The 19,077-nt window shown below is 37.9% G+C and overlaps 2 protein-coding genes across 2 annotated transcripts in view; one reads left to right on the top strand and one right to left on the bottom strand.

Annotated features, from left to right (window-relative positions):
* Window positions 1–3,196: 3,196 nt before the first annotated feature.
* Window positions 3,197–8,324, bottom strand: LOC131821722 (cytochrome c oxidase subunit 7B, mitochondrial). The gene is made up of 3 exons (XM_059158003.1): window positions 8,166–8,324; window positions 4,661–4,785; window positions 3,197–3,395 (listed from the first exon to the last, which is right to left on the bottom strand). Exons 1-3 carry the CDS (start codon window positions 8,203–8,205, stop codon window positions 3,318–3,320), a joined length of 243 nt encoding a protein of 80 aa, XP_059013986.1. The 5' UTR covers window positions 8,206–8,324; the 3' UTR covers window positions 3,197–3,317.
* Window positions 8,325–14,996: 6,672 nt separating this feature from the next.
* MAGT1 (magnesium transporter 1) overlaps window positions 14,997–19,077 on the top strand; it is a 79,867-nt gene continuing 75,786 nt past the window's right edge. Inside the window, exon 1 of the mRNA XM_059157480.1 lies at window positions 14,997–15,232. Coding sequence (XP_059013463.1) covers window positions 15,131–15,232 — 102 coding nt within the window. The 5' untranslated portion in view covers window positions 14,997–15,130. The remainder of the gene's footprint in view (window positions 15,233–19,077) is intronic.

Below are 19,077 nucleotides of genomic sequence, written 5' to 3'. Positions count from 1 at the left end.
ACCCTAAAGATACAAACGTAGTGATCCGAAGGGGCACGTGCACCTGAATGTTTATAGCAGCAATGTCTACAATAGCCAAACTATGGAAAGAACCCAGATGTCCATCAACAGATGAATGGATAAAGAAGATGTGGTATATATATACAATGGAATACTATGAGAAATACTATCAAAAGAAATGAAATCTTGCCATTTGCAACGACGTGGATGGAACTAGAGGGTATCATGCTTAGTGAAATAAGTCAATCGGAGAAAGACAACTACCATATGCTCTCCCTGATATGAGGAAGTGGAGATGGTACATGGGGGGTTAAGGGGGTAGGAAAAGAATAAATGAAACAAGATGGGATTGGGAGGGAGACAAACCGTAAGTGACTCTTAATCTCACAAAACAAACAGAGGGTTGCTGGGGGGAGTGGGGTTATGGACATTGGGGAGGTTATGTGCTATGGTGAGTGCTGTTAAGTGTGTAAACCTGGCGATTCACAGACCTGTACCCCTGGGGATAAAAATACATTATATGTTTATAAAAAAATAAAAAATAAATTAAAAATATTTTTTAAAAATCTCCAATGAAGTTATCAGTCACAAGGGTGAAGGCACATTATCTGTACCTCTGTAATTATTATAGTACCTAGTGCTAAATAAGTTTAATGAATTTAAGATTTGAGAGAGTGAACACCCAAGTGAGCCTGAGGAGGGGAATGAGAAAGAACCCTCAAGCAGACTTCAAACCGAGCAGAGCCCAATCTGGGTCTTGATCTCACAACCCTGAGTCAGCCACCCAACCAACTGACCCACCAAAGAGCCTAGTTTAATGAATTTAAAAGAACAGAAAACAGGGGTGCCTGGGTGGCTCAGTGGGTTAAAGCCTCTGCCTTTGGCTCAGGTCATGATCCCAGGGTGCTGGGATTGAGCCCCACATCAGGCTCTCGGCTCAGCCTGCTTCCTCCTCTCTCTGAATGTCTCTCTGCCTATTTGTGATCTCTGTCAAATAAATAAAATCTTAAAAAAAAAAAAAACCAGAAAACACATAGTAATTTAACTTAGTTAAGAATAGTATTTATGATCTTCACCCTTATTTTTAAAAAAATATATGTGATAGCCCTCCAACAAGTAACATTTAAAGGATTGGCAATGCTTCTAAAGTCACTTACCTAAATTCTTCAAATGTACAGATTTTTGATAGGAAGACTAATTTGACAACCTTCCCACCCTAAATATTAAAACTCTCAGCAATGTGTTTGGGGATAAATTGAGTGTATTTGTGAAAGGATAAAATTTTGACTCTGTACATTAGGAAAGCTGCAAGGTCAGAACATTGTGATGACACTAATTTAGACTTATAGTACTGCTTCATTTCTGGCCATGCCTGAGGTAGTTTTAGAATTACTGATCAGGACAAGATTAACTACAAATTAAGCTTTAAAAGCCTGCAAAAAACTAACTACCACCACCAAGTTTTATCACACAAAGCAACATATATATTGGCAAATGGACAAATAGACTATTTTTTTTAAGATTTTATTTATTTATTTGACAGACAGAGAACACAAGTAGACAGAGGCAGGCAGATAGAGAAGAAGGGAAGCAGGCCCCATGCTGAGCAGAGAGCCCAATGTGGGACTCGATGCCAGGACCCTGAGATCATGACCCGAGCCGAAGGCAGCGGCTTAACCCACTGAGCCACCCAGGCGCCCCTAAATAGACTATTTTAAAGGTCATACATACTTTTTTTGCCTGTAATAGCTGACAATTATCACTTACCTGACAGAAGTGGTACAAATCATATTGAAAATCACTTGTAGTCGTCAGTAATGCCAGTTCAGGAATAAAAAGGTAAATAATCTAATGACCATTGAAACTTCCTTAAAGACAAGTGTTTATTTTTGCTTAATCACATCTCTGGGTTACATGCATTTGAACACTTCAGTCCTATTTTAACATACTTCCTAAATATGATATAAAGTGTTCAGGGGCGCCTGGGTGGCTCAGTGGGTTAAAGCCTCTGCCTTCGGCTCAGGTCATGGTCTCAGGGTCCTGGGATCGAGCCCCACATCTGGCTCTCTGCTCAGCGGGGAGCCTGATTCCCCCTCTCTCCCTGCCTGCCTCTCTGCCTACATGTAATCTCTATCAAATAAATAAAATCTTTAAAAAAAATAAAGTGTTCGAATTTTATCAAATATCAGCAGTCGTGTAGTTACTAATCTTGCAATGCACTTATTTTGCAAGGACATTCAACTTTTCCTATTCAGTGAAATTACTTACTGGCTTTGATGCATTTAATGAGAAAAATATTGCCATGAAAGCATTCTTCTAGTATTTCATGTAATAAGTACAAATCTTTCAAATGTTTGGTTATGCATAAATCCTTTCTATACCAGGTTAATTTGGAGAGTCCTAAAAGCCATTTACCTCATAACTTGTTATATATGTAAGTGAACTCAGGAATCTTTAATTCAGCTAACATAGATTACTCCACTGAAATTTCATTTTCTGCGTATTTGAGCTACTATCAACAAACATGAGGCTTTTTACACCTTCAGACAAAGAAGTACTGAAGTACATGGTGTAGATGTTTTCTTCACTTAGCATCTTACATACAAAATCCAAAGTCATACTGGATTCAGGATAATACATGTATCAAAAAGTTGGTGTAATTAACAAAGTCAACAGCAGAGGTTAACACCAATAAACTGTATTTGAAAGATCCTTTCTTTAATAGCATCATAAGCATCCTAAATAAATATAATGGAAGACCCAAAGCTCGAAGATAAATGTGCCAATGGAGCCAAAGGGCTAGCTAATCTTCAGACATTCTAAGAGTTCATTTGACAGGACCAGTCTTCCTTGGGTCTGGTGACACCCCAAGTTCTCTTGGCAGGAGTAAAAAGGCCCTAGTAACAACTACAAATATAAACATAGATTAGAGATGAAAGTAGTAGGCATAATCAGTATCTGGACACTCAAAGATGACCTAAATTAATTCTGTGATCAGTTATTCAAGAACTGTAATTTCAGGCTACTATAAAGTTGACTTCCAAGTGACAGCTAGATTTTACTTTCATATTATCTCAGAAAGAAAAATTTAAGAAATTGTAAAGAATCTGACTTAAATAGTAACACTTAAGGTTAAATACATGAAAAGTGATCAGGCTTAGTTTCATTACAAAAGAAATAAACAAACTGACAACACGGTTTCAAATGTACTTTATTTCTTCAATCATGCCATATTTTAATGGGGTGCAGAGTGTTTTTATTTGGCATCAGTTATGAGTTGGTTTTGAAACAATTCAGTATTACACCAACTGGGATGATTACTGATCTCTCCATTCCTTTGGGGTGACTCTGCCAACAGGGGACAGGTTCCATTCTATTCCAATTTGTGTTGCTGTCTGTAAGAATTAAAATGCTATTAGTTATAAATGTTTAAACTAGAGTCTACTCTCCCTTGGAGACTATTTCTTAAAAGTGACAAAAATATTCTACTCTACAGGTTAAAAACACACAGAAATTCAGCTGGGATATAGTGCCTCCTCCATGTAGGCCAAAGCTAATTCCTGTCCTAATTCTCTAGACCAGTACTGTTTAATAGAACTTCCTGAGATGCAAGAAATGTCTAGATCTTCATTGTCTAACACAAGAGCCAAATATTGCTACTGAGCAACTGAAATGCAGCCAGTATGACTGAACAATTGAATTTTTAATTTCATTAATTCCAATTTTTACTTCACATTTCTCTACTACCTCCTCAAACACTGCTTCACTCCACCACAACTATCTAAATACTGTAAAAGAACAATTTTATAGTATCTTTTCATCAAGGAACACAACCTCCAAAGTGCCCCTGACCACACATTTGTTCAACATCTAATCACTCTTCTAAATACATACACGTATTTTACCTGTGTATTTAAGGAAGGTTAAAACAAGAATGAAAAGCCCCATGAATAAATATTTTTGTGTATTAAGGCAAGATTAATAGATATCTCTAAGAGCAACTTATATATTTATCCTACTTTTAACCAGTAAGTACATCAACTGGTAAGAAAACTTAAATGTTAAGATGTAAAAAACTAAAAAAATGAAAGCAAGTCATTGTACACCTCATCCATCAGAAATTTACTCAGTTCTGCGGGCAGAATTTTAGAAAAGACACCAATTAAGTGAAAGAAGGTGATCCAAGATGGTGAAAACCCTGGAAAATATGTAACAAAAAGTGATTAACAGAACTAAGGATGTTTAATTTGAAAGAGAAGATCCAGGAAAGTAGTATCTAATTTTCAAGTATCTTTGGTTTCTAGTAGCTAATGGATGATACATGGAATCAGAATTTCTTGTTGAAAGAAAATGATGGTTAGTGCATTTGGCTGGCTCAAACGGCGGAGCTTATAACTCCTGATTTCAGGTTGTGAGTTCAAACTCCATGCTGGGTGTACAGATTACTTTAAAAAAAAGAAAAAAAGAAAATGATGGGTAGAATATGAATGCTTAATGCTATGGAAGAAATTCCTGCACTGGATAGGTAATCACATCAGAAAATCTCTGAAGTCCCTCCCAACTAGAAATGTATACTACTCTGTGAAAGCATTTTGAATACATAAAATAAACAGGAATGAAAAGTATCTAATATAGAAAATTATCAATCAACAGTACTTACATATGCCCACACAGCAATACAGAAAGTGGTTCCACTAGCTAATATGGCATTACCATATTTGTCATGGAAATCAGGTGTCCTTTTCTGGTGGCTCTGCCTTGCCACTGTTTGTGGGATGCTTTGAACTTAAAAAAAAAAAAAAGGAAATACAGAAGCATATCTATCAATTATAAGGAAAAGAACATGTAATTGATATTGCTAATCAGGGAAGCAACAGGATGTTAAATTTCTAGTCCTTTGAGGTTCAACACAATGTTAAAACATACTGTAGCTAAAAGCATAGTAGTATACTTTAAATGCATCAAAATTAATGTAATTTGACACATGTATAGATATGTGAGAAACAAATGTATCAAAATACTTGTATCTATGCAGTGTAGTGTATGTATCCTACAATTCTTCCAAATTTTCTCTATGTCTGAAAATTTTTGTAATAAAATCTTGGTGGATAAAACAGTAAGGTGATGTCAGTAACATTCACTATAAACCTCTGTACCTTGGCTCTTACTCATTAATTTGAATATTTAGGACTTAAATTTTCACTAGTTTACTCTGCAGTGCTCAGCAACTTACAACATAAAAGGGTAAACTCAAAAGAATTTCAAATTAAAGCATACTTAATGTTTATCACCATAAAACTGCAAAAAAAAAAAAACCCTCCAAAAACTAGAGTAATGCTGATTTTTAAAAAAAATTACTAATGAGGGTGCCTGGGTGGCTCAGGCAATTGTGTCTGCCTTCAACTCAGATTAGGGTTCTATGATCCTGGGATCCAGTCCCAAGTCAGGCTCCCTGCTCAGCAGGGATTCTGCTGCTCCCTTGCCCCTCCCCCTCTAGAGATATCTCTCTCTCTCTTTCTTTCTCTCTCTCATGCTCTCCCAAATAAATAAAATCTTCAAAAAATAATTACTGATGAATACAACACTATGCTAAAAGAAATAGGGTACATGAAAATGTGTAAGACACAGACCCTGTCTTCAAGTAACCTCCAATCTAGAGGAGGGTATGAGACATCTATACACAAATCACCGTAATACAAAAAAGTAGAATATTAGCTAAGTACTCTGAACACCAAGTAGGATTTGGTTATGTAGATGTAGGAAGGGGAAATCTGAAAAAAAAAAAAGGTGGAGAAAAAAGCCCAGTATACTAGAAAACCAATTATGTTTGGTTGAAGGACGAGGTATATAGACAAGTAATAGGGATAAAACCAGAAAGGATAATGAAGGGCCACTTTTTCGGTTGAGGCAAAAGTTTTTGAGCAGAATGACATTAAAACTTTGCTTTACTATTATTTTAATAGAGTAAGTTTTCAAACTGCCTCTTGGGCTCTCAGGAAAGCTTGGCAAAGAGCCAAGACTGCAAAAATGTGTATTTCAAGATTCTTTTTTCCTTCTAAGTAACAGATTCTTATCATATTTTTTAAGACTTTATTTGAGAGAGAGAGAAGGCGCGGTGGCCAGGAGTGGCGGGGGAGACAAAGAGAGTAGCAGACTCCCCACGGAGCAAGGAACAGGACTGGAGGCTCCATCCAAGGGCGCTGAGATCATGACCTCCGCGGAAGGCAAACACTTAACTCACTGAGCCACCTAGGCGACCCGATCCTAACGGTTTTAGAGGCTCAAATGGTACTTACATAATAGAAAACATGTATCTTTTTCTTTTTAAGATTTATTTATTTGAGAGAAAGAGCGCTGGGGAGGAGGTGCAGAGGGAGAGAAACAGACTCCAGGCTGAGTCCAAAGGAGCCTAACTTCAGAGGATCCCAGGACCCTAACTTCAGAGGATCCCAGGACCCTTGAGACCACAGACTAGCTGAAACCTCGGACTGGAAGCTTAACGGACTGAGCTACCCAGGCGCCCCTGTAATAGAAAGCATAGTTTTTAAAAAACAGCAAAAGGAAGAAAGACAGACAGACAGAAAGAGCAATGTTGCCCATTCACTAGCATTTAAGAATATAATGGCTTCTATGTGATACAGTGGGTTATTTCAGAATAGTTATTTGACCATTAATAATTTCTTCTCCTAACTGCCTTATAGGTTTTCTTTTCACCTTTAGACACACTTGGGATGAGCAAATTTACAAACATTTCACAATATATTCTGCTCTAGAGCAGTTAAAAAGTGAGAGTGTGAATTCCACATTGGTTAAAAAAAAATTCCCTTTCCTAATGTACAAGGCCCTACCTGCTCAAAGGGCAAATAAATTAAAATTACCAAACAATTCTGCAACATCTCATGACCTTAAAATTCAGTTCACCAAAATTCAATCACCAAAGTGGATTTCTTTAGACTTCTCTTCTGTAACAAGAAATGGTTTGGTTACAACCAACTGGTATCCCCAAGAATTGTATGAGGTATTAAATATTTACTAACCCTATGTTTTACAAAGCAGGAAAATTAGGTTCAGAAAAAATTATTTGCCCAAAGGGAAAGAGATAACAGATGTGACTTTTGGAATATTGAAAACCCAGTTGGGCAACTATTTTTTTGGTGACTGTCAAAGCTACTTGAGTGTTTAGAACACAATCTAGTAATACCACTAATGTCTCTGTAGAAGTAAAAACAGGTTTAAGGACGCTAAATGGTAATTGCTTAAGGTCACTTTCTTTTTTTTTTTTTTTTTTTTTTTAAAGATTTTTTATTTATTTATCAGAGAGAGAGGGGGGAGAGAGCAAGCACAGGCAGACAGAATGGCAGGCAGAGGCAGAGGGAGAAGCAGGCTCCCTGCCGAGCAAGGAGCCCGATATGGGACTCGATCCCAGGACGCCGGGATCATGACCTGAGCCGAAGGCAGCTGCTCAACCAACTGAGCCACTCAGGCGTCCCTTAAGGTCACTTTCAATGTAAAACTGCTTGCTCAAGTTACTCAAGGTCACCTTCACTGCAAATCCAGTACGGAAATGAATTTTCTCTTTCCAATCTAGTGCATTCTCAATACATAAGGCTGGTCTCAAAATTCCCTTTTACCTGCCAAACTCTTAGATAAGAAAAAAAATTACAATTGTTTTCGAATAAGCTAATACTCATTTAATAACCAACAAACAACATAAAAGCTGCAGGGCCACCACTAGGGTTGTCTCCTTGCAATGAAAGAGCTAGATTTCCAGTTTCCTTCCGTTAGTTACAGTTATTGGAGAGGAAGTTCACTGGGGGTGAATATACTCCCAAAGCTAAAAATTTATGAAATTACTGAAGGAATGAATAGTGTCCACGAAGAACCTCCTTCCCTGAAATCGTAGATAAGTGAACGTAAAATGCAAAAACAAAAAACAGGGCTATGCTACGACTCTGGTGACAGAAAGTGAGCTAGGAACCAAAACAGAAACACGGGGTGATTAAGTTAATGCTAAGGACAGCTTCTCAACTACTCGGGGCGAGGCGGGAGACAGCGCATTTAGAATTAGAAAGTCACGATGCAGGAGGAGGGAAAGGGCACGAGAAACCACTAAGACAAACGTGTAAAAGGCGGTTGGAAATTATTTGCTCACAATTTTTGCTTACCTCGGAGACGACGTAGAGCGGTTCTGGCCATGGGAAACATCCTGAAGGTGAAAACAGAACCGAGCAACTACAGCTTCCGCTTTGCTACAACTTGGTACCAAGTCGCCTTGCAAAAAGCCCTGAAAAACAAAATGGCTTTCGGTTGGGCTCTTTAATGAAATTTAATGAAATATCGCGAGACCTCTTTAAAAAAAAAAAAACTCCAGCCTATAGAAATTGTAATCCTCTTTACAGACAGGAAAGATAAAGGCTTTTGGGAAATGTAGTTTCACGCTTTGTAAGTGAGGTTTGTCGGTATTTACTGAAGAACCTTGCAGCCAGGATTAGGGTTGTACAGGAGACAGCCGATACACTGATCTTAGACGGAATCATCAAAGGCAGTAGCTTCAAGTTGGTGTTTCAGAGGTCTGAACTTGTGTCTCGCTCCACACTACCAGTTCTTTTGAGTCCCCCGAAGTTCCTTCGCTTCTCTAATTTTTTGTCTACTACTGTATACTAATTTGTTTAACTTTTAATTTTGAGATTTAGAGAAAAGTTGCTAGAATAGTAAAATAAAATCGTAATTATGTGGTTAAATACGTGATAAAGCAAATGCAATGAATCGATTTTAGAATCTTGATGGTGGTGTTCAGAGTACAATTATTTCACTTTTTCTGTATGTTTGGATATTTTCATTATAAAATATTGGTGGTGGAGGGAGAACACCTAAACACCTATTGCCAAGGTTCACCACTTGGATAATATTTTGCCACACGTGTTCTCTCTCTCTCTTTATGGGGGGGGGGGCAGTTCTGAACCATTTGAGAGTAACTTGCAAACATTATGTACTTTTTATTTTTTTAAAAGATTTTATTTATTTCTTTGACAGAGACAGATCAGAAGTAGGCAGAGAGGAAGGCAGAGAGAGAAGGAAGCAGGCCCCCTGGCGAGCAGAGAGCCCAATGCGGGACTCGATCCCAGGACCCTGAGATCATGACCTGAGCTGAAGGCAGAGGCTTTATCCCACTGAGCCACCCAGGCGCCCCTCATTATGTACTTTTTAAAAATATATATTTTATTTATTTATTTATTTATTTGAGAGAGAGAGAGAGAAGAAGGTCAGAGGAAGAAGCAGACTCCCCATGGAGCCTGGAGCCCCACGTGGGGCTCTATCCCGAGACTGCAAGATCATGACCTGAGCCAATGGCGAAGGCAGTGGCTTAACCAACTGAGCCACTCAGTCTCCCACATTATGTACTTTCACCTGTTAATACTTGAGGGCTCATTTCCTGAGAGTAAGATATTCTCTTACATAACCATAGTACAGTTACCAAATTAAGAAATTTTAATTCTGATACAACACAGTGATTGCAATTTCATCAACTGTTCCGGTGTCTCTAACCAGCATTCAATCCAGATCCCCTATTGAATTTAGTTGTCATGTAACTTAAGTCTCCTTCAGAATTGAGTAGTTCCACAAAATTTCTTAGTCTTTGGTGGCATTATTTTTTCCCTCACTACAGGTAACCTTTATTCTCTCAGTTTTATCTATGAAAGAAGTGAGGTACAGAATCCTTAAATGACTAGTAGAAGATCAAGATCAGTTCCTTGTAAGTGGAAGAACTGGTAATGGACCTCCTGACTCCACAGCTCTGTGCTCTGTAATATTTTTGAAGTGTATAGACCAGTTATTTTATAAAAGTTCTCACAAATTGTGTGCGCTTGATATTTTCTTATAATTAAATTCAGTTATGCACTTACGGCATCTTATGAGGAAGGATGCAATGTCCCATTATTGTCTCATTATTGCCAAATTTAATCCTTTGGTCCAAAGAGTGGCTTACAATTTCCTAAAGTTACTGTTTTTTCCCCTTTGTAATAAAATAAGTAATGTGAAAAATACATAGATACTATATGAATATCCTATTTTTCATAAAAATTTCACCTACTAGTTTTTGTATCCATTGTTGATTTTTGCCTAAATCAATTAATTATTAGTTTGAAAGTTTGATGATTTTCTAATTCTCCCATTATTCTATATTTAATAGTGGTTGTTCTACTGTAGGGAGGAATTTTATCCCCTCTCCAATTTATTTGTTCATTATCAATATGGACATGTGGATTCGGTAATTATAATCCATTACTTTCATGATTTATTTTAGTAATCAGTAGTCCCAGATGTGATCAGTAGGATTCCCTTCAAGCTGTCTCATGCGTATTTTTTTATATGACTTCATTTTTTTTTTTGAGCACATGTTTATTTTCCGACATAAGATGTTCAGGGTGCATCTTGTACTTTTCCCTGCACCCACACTGGAACCAGCCATTCCTGGAAGAAGCCCTAATTTCTTTTAGAGATGGCACTTAGCAACATATATTCAGTCCCAGGTGTGCTCATTGATATTGGAGTGTCATTGCTTCTAGTCCTTTCAGCAAATAGAGCTAGAAATATATGTTATGAAAGATAAATTTATACTAACACCTCCAATTATAGTCCAAACTCCGAAAGTTCTATTCTACTTCCCTCATTTCAAATTTATATCTCCTTTCTTCCATAGTGAGAATCCTTGCTTTCAATAAGATCAGTGTTTATGCATATTATATTATACAAAATAAATTTTCAGAATTGTTATACTCATATTACTATGAAAAACAAACTTACTTAGTAGAATTTCAGATTTGCTTGTCCTTTTTTCCTTTAGACTAATGGGATATAATCAAAGTGGTGTGTTCATAAATTGTTCAGATTAGTTTTTTTTTAAGTGTGGTTGTTTTTCATTTGAAATAGTGTCAAGCTTCCTTTTTCCATTTATATTCAATTACAGTTCTACCACGTTCTTACTGATGTGATTTAAATTATTCTTTAATTTTATTTTTTAAATTTTTATCTATTTTTTAAGTAAGCTCTACACCCAATGTGGGGCTCAAACTCACAATCCTGAGATCAAAAGTTGCATGCTCTACCAACTAAGCAAGACAGGTTTCCTAATTATTTTAAAAACTGTGGTAGGGGTGGCTGGGTGGCTCAGTGGGTTAAAGCCTCTGCCTTTGGCTCAGGTCATGATCCCAGGGTCCTGGGATCGAGCCCCACATCGGGCTCTCTGCTCAGCAGAGAGCCTGCTTCTCTCTCTCTCTGCCTACTTGTGATCTCTCTCTGTCAAATAAATAAAAAAATTTTTTTTAAATTGTGATAAAATATATGTAACATAGTATTTACCATCAATAATTATGTGTACGGTCTAGTAGCATTAAGTACATCCACATTTTTGTACAATCATCACCACTATTCATCTTTAGAACTTTTTTCATCTTGAAAAACCAGATGATTAGGTTTTATATTTGGATTATTTTATAAGTGTTTACATTATTACAAAAGTCAAAACTATACAAACTTGTATACTTAGAGAAGGATCATTCCCTCCCATAACTGTTCCACTCCATTTCCTCCACCTCCCATAGATAACCAATTTTATTAGTTTCTGGCTTAACTTTTTCCGTGTTTCCTTTTGCAAAAATGGACAAATATGTGTATATTTTATTTCCTCTTCTATTTTACACAAATGTAGCATAACATGTATATTCTTTTGTACTTTGGTTTTTTTCACTTAACAATAGATCTTGAAAACCCATATCATTTAAACAACACTTCCTCATTCCTTTTTTAAAAGCCGTGAAATACTCCATGGTGTTTACATATATTGGAGGAGGTAATAAAGAGGACTTGACTGCCAGTTGACCTGTGAGCTGGACCCAGGCAATCATATATTCCTCACCCAAACCCCATTCTGGGAATGTACACTCTGCCTGCTTTTCCCAAGTGGGAGCTATTCCAACCACACGGCCTTGAGAAAGTAAGTTATTGTTGAGACCACCTGGACAGCACACATGACTGAACCCAGTTAAGGCCTCTATACAAACTTTTGAGATTCTGGTGGGCAGTTAGGAATTTGTACTGGCTTTGCAGCTCCCAAAAACAAGCCTCCTGAGTTCCTTGCTTATTAAAAACACAACCTAAGTGCCCATAGATAGATAAATGGGTAGAGTGTGGAATATTACTTAGCCATAAAAAGAATAAAATCTTGCCACTTGTGACAACATGGATGGGCCTAGAGGGTATATACTAAGTAAAATAAGTCAGATACAGAAAGACAAATACCATATGATTTCACTTATATGTGGAATCTTAAAAAAGCCAAAATAAATTAACAAGCAAAAAACAGAAACAGACCCATAAATACAAGGTGGTGGTTGCCAGAGGGAAGGAGGATGGGTGAAATAGGTAAAAAGGATTAAGAGGTACAACTTTCCAGTTGTAAAATAGGTAAGTCATAGAGATAAGCAGGACAGCATAGGGAATTCGGTCAGTAATATTTTTATAATGTGGTATGATGACAGATGTGACCACACTCATGGTGGTGAGCAGTGCATAATGTATAAAATTGTAAAGTCACTATGTTGTACGCTTGAAACTAATGTAACATTGTATGTCAACTATACTTCAAGAAGAAAAACAAAATAAAAATTTTAGGGGCTCCTGGGTTGTTTAATCAGTTAAGCATCTGACTTTGGCTCAGGTCATGATCTCAGACTCCTGGGATTGAGCCCCAGGTCAGACTCTGCATTCAGTGGGGAGTCGGCTTCTTTCTCTCCTTCTGCCCCTACCCCGATCATGCTCACACACACACTCTCTCTCTCAAATAAATAAATAAAATCTTTAAAAATTAAAAAATAAAAAGTTAAAAAAAATCTGTCTTTAAAAGTCTAAGTGGTCTGCCTCAGTCTCTCCTTGGTCTCTCCTTGCTGTGTAGGTACAGGGGCCATTGTGTAAAACAATAATGTACCATAGTATATATCAGTCTCCTGCATTTGAAACTGTATTTGAACCTCCAAAGATACCCAAATATCCAAATTTGGGTATTTCTGAGAATATTTCAATCATAAATAGTGCTAAAATGAATAATTATATGCACATATATTCTTATTGTTTGGAGTAGATTCCTAGAAGTGGGATTGTTGGATCAGAGGATAAATATGTATGTAGTTTTGCTAGATATTGTCAGGTTACCCTCTATATATATGCCAGTTTGCATTTCCACAAGCATTGTAGAAGGGTGCATGTTTCCCCACAGCCTTGACGATGGCATGTATTGAATTTTTGCCAACATGATAGGTGAGATTGCCCTGTTCTTTAAAAATTTACTTTAATTTTTATTTATTCAATTTACATGCAGTAAAATTCATTCTTTTTTGTTATACTGATCTGTGAGTTTTGACAAGTGCCTAGTATAACCACCCCAACAATAAAGGACATAACAGTTCCATCAACACAAAACTTATCTTGTGTGGCTCCTTTGTAACCAACCTCTTTCCCCACATCCAGCCCCAGATAGCCACTGATCTATTCTCTGTCCCTTTGAGTTTGTCTTTTCCAGAATGTCATATAAATAGAATCAAACAGCATGTCTCCATATACTTCTATTTTGTATTATTATTATGAGTATCTGTAAATGTCTTAAAACGTTTTTCATATCTCTAGATCACATATTTCACTTCAGAACCAGCTATTTTCCGTTCCATATACATATCCTTGTCTCTCCAACATAATGAAATTCTTATTGTCTGTGCTTTTGTGCATGTGTTTCCCAGCAAGACCTAAAAGAATAGTCAGTGTTCGCTTCAGCAGCAATATACTAAAAGAATAGTCATTTCATGTTTCACACTGTGGAAATAAAACCAAGTTATAGACAACTGATTTTATTTTGTTGGTTATTTTCTTCTTGAATATATTATTTTAATCTAATTAAATCATCCCAGTTTTACAATCCACTAAAATAAACAAAACCGGACCAAATGAATAGAACCTCATAGGCAAGTTCAACGTAGGATTTTAATTTTTTTACATAGGGGGATTGAAGTTTAATGAAAAGGGACTATCATAGAAAAACTAAAAAGAAATGCTTCCTTACAACCTTAGCTTCGTGTTCATCTCCCAAACAAAATCACAAGTCAGTATTTGCTGTCTATAACCTGAAATTTAAGTCCTTGTCTTAAAGTAATAAATTAATAAGTTTAACTTTAAAAATGTCATAAAAAAAAAACAACTTAAAAAAACCACTTGATGTCTGCTCTGTGCACCGCATATGGCACAGTTCCTGGGACACAAGATATTCAACAAGCTCTTGCTCATTTACTTTTTAAAAATCTTCAGCGATTGGAGCGCCTGAGTGGCTCAGTGGGTTAAAGCCTCTGCCTTCGGCTCGGGTCATGGTCCCAGGATCCTGGGATGGAGCTCTCTGCTCAGCGGGGAGCCTGCTTCCCTTCCTCTCTCTCTGCCTTCCTCTCTGCCTCCTTGTGATCTCTGTCAAATGGATAAATAGAATCTTAAAATAAATAAATAAAAATAAAAATCTTCAGTGATATTTCTGCTTTCCTGCTTTTACTTTTTTCATCTTGATTTGAAAAACTTTTAGAAGCAGAATGAGGGAATAAGATAGCTAACAATTACAGGGCTAGGCCCGAATTTTCTATAATATTACACAAACAAGGCGGATTTCAGGACCTCTAAATGAATGGGAAACAGATTATGTTTTAACAACCCGAAGCCATTTTAGACTAAAGGAAGGAACCCCTCCTCCAGCAAAAAACCCACAACACCTCACAACTGCGCATGCGCCTGGGCAGGCGCTTTAAACGCCTCATTTTTCCGTAAATGAAAGGGGCAGTTAATCATCTTTAGAAGACCAATGAAAAACCACCAGATTATCCTTTTTCTATTGGCTAACGGAGACCAATTAGAAGTGAACCGTGTTTTAGCGAGCGCCTAGGCGTAGAGCGTCGTGACGTACTGTGAAGGGTCGCCCAGCAGGGCTGAGCTGGACCAATGAGGCGGAACAGGGGGCTGGTTTGCCTGTTCTCACGCCCTGCACTCAGACCCAGCCCGAGAAAACTTTCGTTGCTCTGAGGGAGAGAGAGACAGAGGAGCGAACATGGCAGCGCGTTGGTGGCTGTGGTGTGTCTCCGCAAACATGGCGGTGGCGCTGCTGCTCAGTTACGGGGTTCCCTCAGCCTCTGCCCAAAGAAAGAAGGAGGTGAGGACACTCTTTGCAGCAACAGGGGCTTTTCCCAAATAATGGGGCTTGAGAGGGTTTGTACTCCTTCCCATCCCCTTTCTCCATTCGTTCTGTCTTTTGGTGGCTCCAGTTTCACTTTAAGAGTTTTGAGGTTCGCGAAAGAAGAAAACTGTAACTCCTTGTCTTCTATGGATGTAGAGCCTGAGAGGGGTGGGGTAGATAACAACCTGGCTTCTATAGGCCTGTGCATGTACAACGCGGAGAGTTTTCACACTACTTTGAGTATGGGCCCCATCAGGTGATAGGGCAAGTTTGACTCGAGTTCCGGGGGTACCATTTCTTGAATCTGTTTGCTGTCAGTAGGTGTAACTCCCTTATAGATGTATAAGAGCTATATTTGTATCATTTTTGCTTCAGGAATGTGAGAATTAAACTGAAAAGCTGAACTATGCCAGATTTATGATATTGTCCAAATAAGTGATTCAAAACAATTTACTGGGATGAAGGCTCTTAAACCATTTTCAATCATTTACTAATATCAAACATGCCAAGCACTGTTGTAGAAGCTTGGTATGCATAAGTGAACAATACTAAGATTCTCTTTTTGTGGAATTTACTGATTGTGGTAAGTAGAGGAGATAGAGTATTCTTTCCTTACCACTAAACGATCCAAGCAAAGAAATTTTAACATTGTGTTTTGAAACATTTATGACTAAGGGCCATATGCTGTTAGAGCTTTTAGGATTACTCACAATTATTTGTATTATTTATGCTCCCTGATTTTGTGGATGAAGAAAACCGAGTCCTAAACTTACACAGTTACTTGTTGCAGAACAAGAACTAAAACCCTAGGTCAGTCTTATGCTAGTTCCTGTACATTTTGTGCTGCTTCTAGTACACGACACTTGTACACACACTTTTAAAATATCATTTAGATATTTCAGCTTATCAAGATGAGCTGAATTTAAAGGAACCTATCTTTTCTGTTTCTGAATATTTGAACTATTTGATAAGAAAAAATAAGCCAGTAAATTAAAATGGATTACTTATTAGGTTGCAGAAAGTAAAACAAAAACATACAGTTTTCAAGGGTATAGCAAACAGGCTTTTTTTCAGAGGATTCCAAGATGTTTTTACATGTATAACAAGATATGGAGCAATACTTTAAATTTAAATACTTTAAATTTTATAAAGATACACTATAGTCTTAAGAGTGGCTTTCTCTGGGTAGTTGGGATTGTTCATTAGGGGAACACTTCTACTTTTTACTTCATGTACTGGTATTATCTGAATTTCTACAGTAACAACTCTTTTTATAAATAAGAAAAGTGAAGGTTTTTAAAAAACCTACTGTTTTTTCCAGTTTAATTTTATTTATTCATTTAATCTTTCACTGAAGTAGAAGCTGAAGGGCCGAGCAGGAGATAGATTATTTTAAAAAGGAATCAGCAATAAATTACATGCTTTAAAATGGTTAACATGATAGATTTTATGTTATATAAATTTTATCTCAATAAAATAGTTTAAAAAGGAATCAGATTCCAACTCCTTTCCCATGGTGCCCACATTTCAGACCCTTATTGCTCTTACAAATCTATTGCAATACTGCCTAACTAGTTGTTCTTGAACCCATCCTTCATAGTACTGCCAGAGATGCTAACATTAAAATCTGAAAACCTTTTCACCTATTTGGCAAAGTATGAAAGGGCTTCTGTAGCCTGACCCTTGTCTGTTTCTTCCAGGTTTATCTCAGTCCAAGCTCCCCTATACAAGTCATACTGAATGACCTGCCTTCCTTGATCTTTCTATATTCTCTTGCAAGTGTATGTATTTTGCTGGAGTATTTTCATTCTCTCTTACCCCACCCTCTCATTCACCTAAGATTCGTGCTCTTTTTATTTTAAAGATTTAATTAATTAGTTAATTCATTTACTTATTTATTTGAGAGAGAGCGCACGCATGTGCACACAGGAGCATGCTTGCACCAGCACGAGGAGGGGGAGAGGCAGAGGAAGAGAGAAGGGAGAATCAGACTCTCGGTTGAGCAGGAGCTGGACAAGGGTCTCAGTCCCAGGACCCTGAGATCATGACCTCAGATGAAGGCAGATGCTTAACTGACAGGGCCACCCTGGTGCCCCTGAGGATTCCTACTCTGTAAGTCTTAGCTCAAACATTACCTTCTTCCTCAACCAGGGTTTTCCTGGTCCCCCCAGGTGAACTGAGATGAATTCAGCGCATTATATTATCATTGTTCATATATCAGTCTTCCCCCATTAGACTGTGAGCATCATGAATATACTTTTTTAAAAATACAAATACCTTTAAATTAATTTTTTCTGGTACCTAGCAGTGTCAAAAAGAGCCTTGATAAACATGATATTAATTAAATAAATTAATAAATGTGTGTATATAGGGTTGGGAATCCTGTTCTTTCACTTGCGGTTTGTTTAGGTTTTACAGCCTAAAATTGGATTTTATCATCGGTAAACAAAGAATTGATAGGATGGTAAACATGGATTAGTTTTTATCCCTTTCCCCTGTAACTGAGGATATTTTAGGCTGTTTGAAAAAGACTCCTGTGGGGCACCTAGTTTGCTCAGCCAGTTAAGCGTCCCAACTCTTGGTTTAGGCTCAGGTCATGATGTCAAGGTCCTGGGATCAAATACCACTTCCGCTTCTAGCTTCCTGCTCAGTGGGGAGTCCGCTTTAGGATCCTCTCTTTCCCTCTGCCTCTCTCTCCCTTCTCCCACCCAGCTTGCGCATATATATATTTTTTTCTCTCTCTCTCTAAAAAATAGCCCCATTGGTTGAGTGTCTGCCTTTGGCTCAGGTTATAATCCAGGACAAACACCATGTGGGGCTCCCTGCTCAGTAGGAGAGTCTGCTTCTCCCCTCCACTCTTCTTATGCTGCTCCCGCTTTCTCTCTCTCTCTCTCTTTTTCACTCTTCCCTCAAATAAGTAAAATCTTTAAAAATTTTTTTAAAGATTTTATTTATTTATTTATTTATTTATTTATTTTTAAAGATTTTATTTATTTATTTGTCAGAGAGAGAGCGAGTGAGAGCGAGCACAGGCAGACAGAGTGGAAGGCAGAGTCAGAGGGAGAAGCAGGCTCCCCGCGGAGCAAGGAGCCCGATGTGGGACTCGATCCCAGGACGCTGGGATCATGACCTGAGCCGAAGGCAGCTGCTTAACCAACTGAGCCACCCAGGCGTCCCAAGATTTTATTTATTTATTTGACAGAGAGATCACAGTAGACAGAGAGGCAGGCAGAGAGAGAGAGGGAAGCAGGCTCCCTGCTGAGCAGAGAGCTGATGTGGGACTCGATCCCAGGACCCTGAGATCATGACCTGAGCCGAAGGCAGCGGCTTAATCCACTGAGCCACCCAGGCGCCCCCCCCTTTTTTTTTAAGATTTTATTTATTTGTCAGAGAGCTAGAGAGAGTACAGGCAGGCAGAGTGGCAGGCGGAGGCATAGGGAGGAAGCAGGCTCCCTGCAGAGCAAGGAGCCCGATGTGGGACTGGATCCCAGGACCCTGAGACCATGACCTGAGCCAAAGGCAGCCGCTTTACCGACTGAGCCACTCAGTCATCCCCCAGGCGCCCCTTTTAAAAAATTTTTAAAAATATTTACAAAAGTATACTACTCAGAGACAATTTTAACATATAGGTGTTCTTTTGTAGAGTACTTCATTTGGTCAATTTTTTAAAAACATTAAAAAAAAAAATCCCAGGTCTATCCACCATAGTAGATGTGGCTTTAAATAGTAGGTTGATGCCTGGGCTTATAATCTTAAGTATTCCTTTTAAAAAGATACTTTTTGGGATGCTTGGGTGGCTTAGTTGGTTAAGTGTCTGCCTT

Source organism: Mustela lutreola, chromosome X (assembly GCF_030435805.1).
Source record: "Mustela lutreola isolate mMusLut2 chromosome X, mMusLut2.pri, whole genome shotgun sequence".
Classification (NCBI taxonomy): domain Eukaryota; kingdom Metazoa; phylum Chordata; class Mammalia; order Carnivora; family Mustelidae; genus Mustela; species Mustela lutreola.
This window is presented reverse-complemented; position numbering and strand designations above follow the sequence as displayed.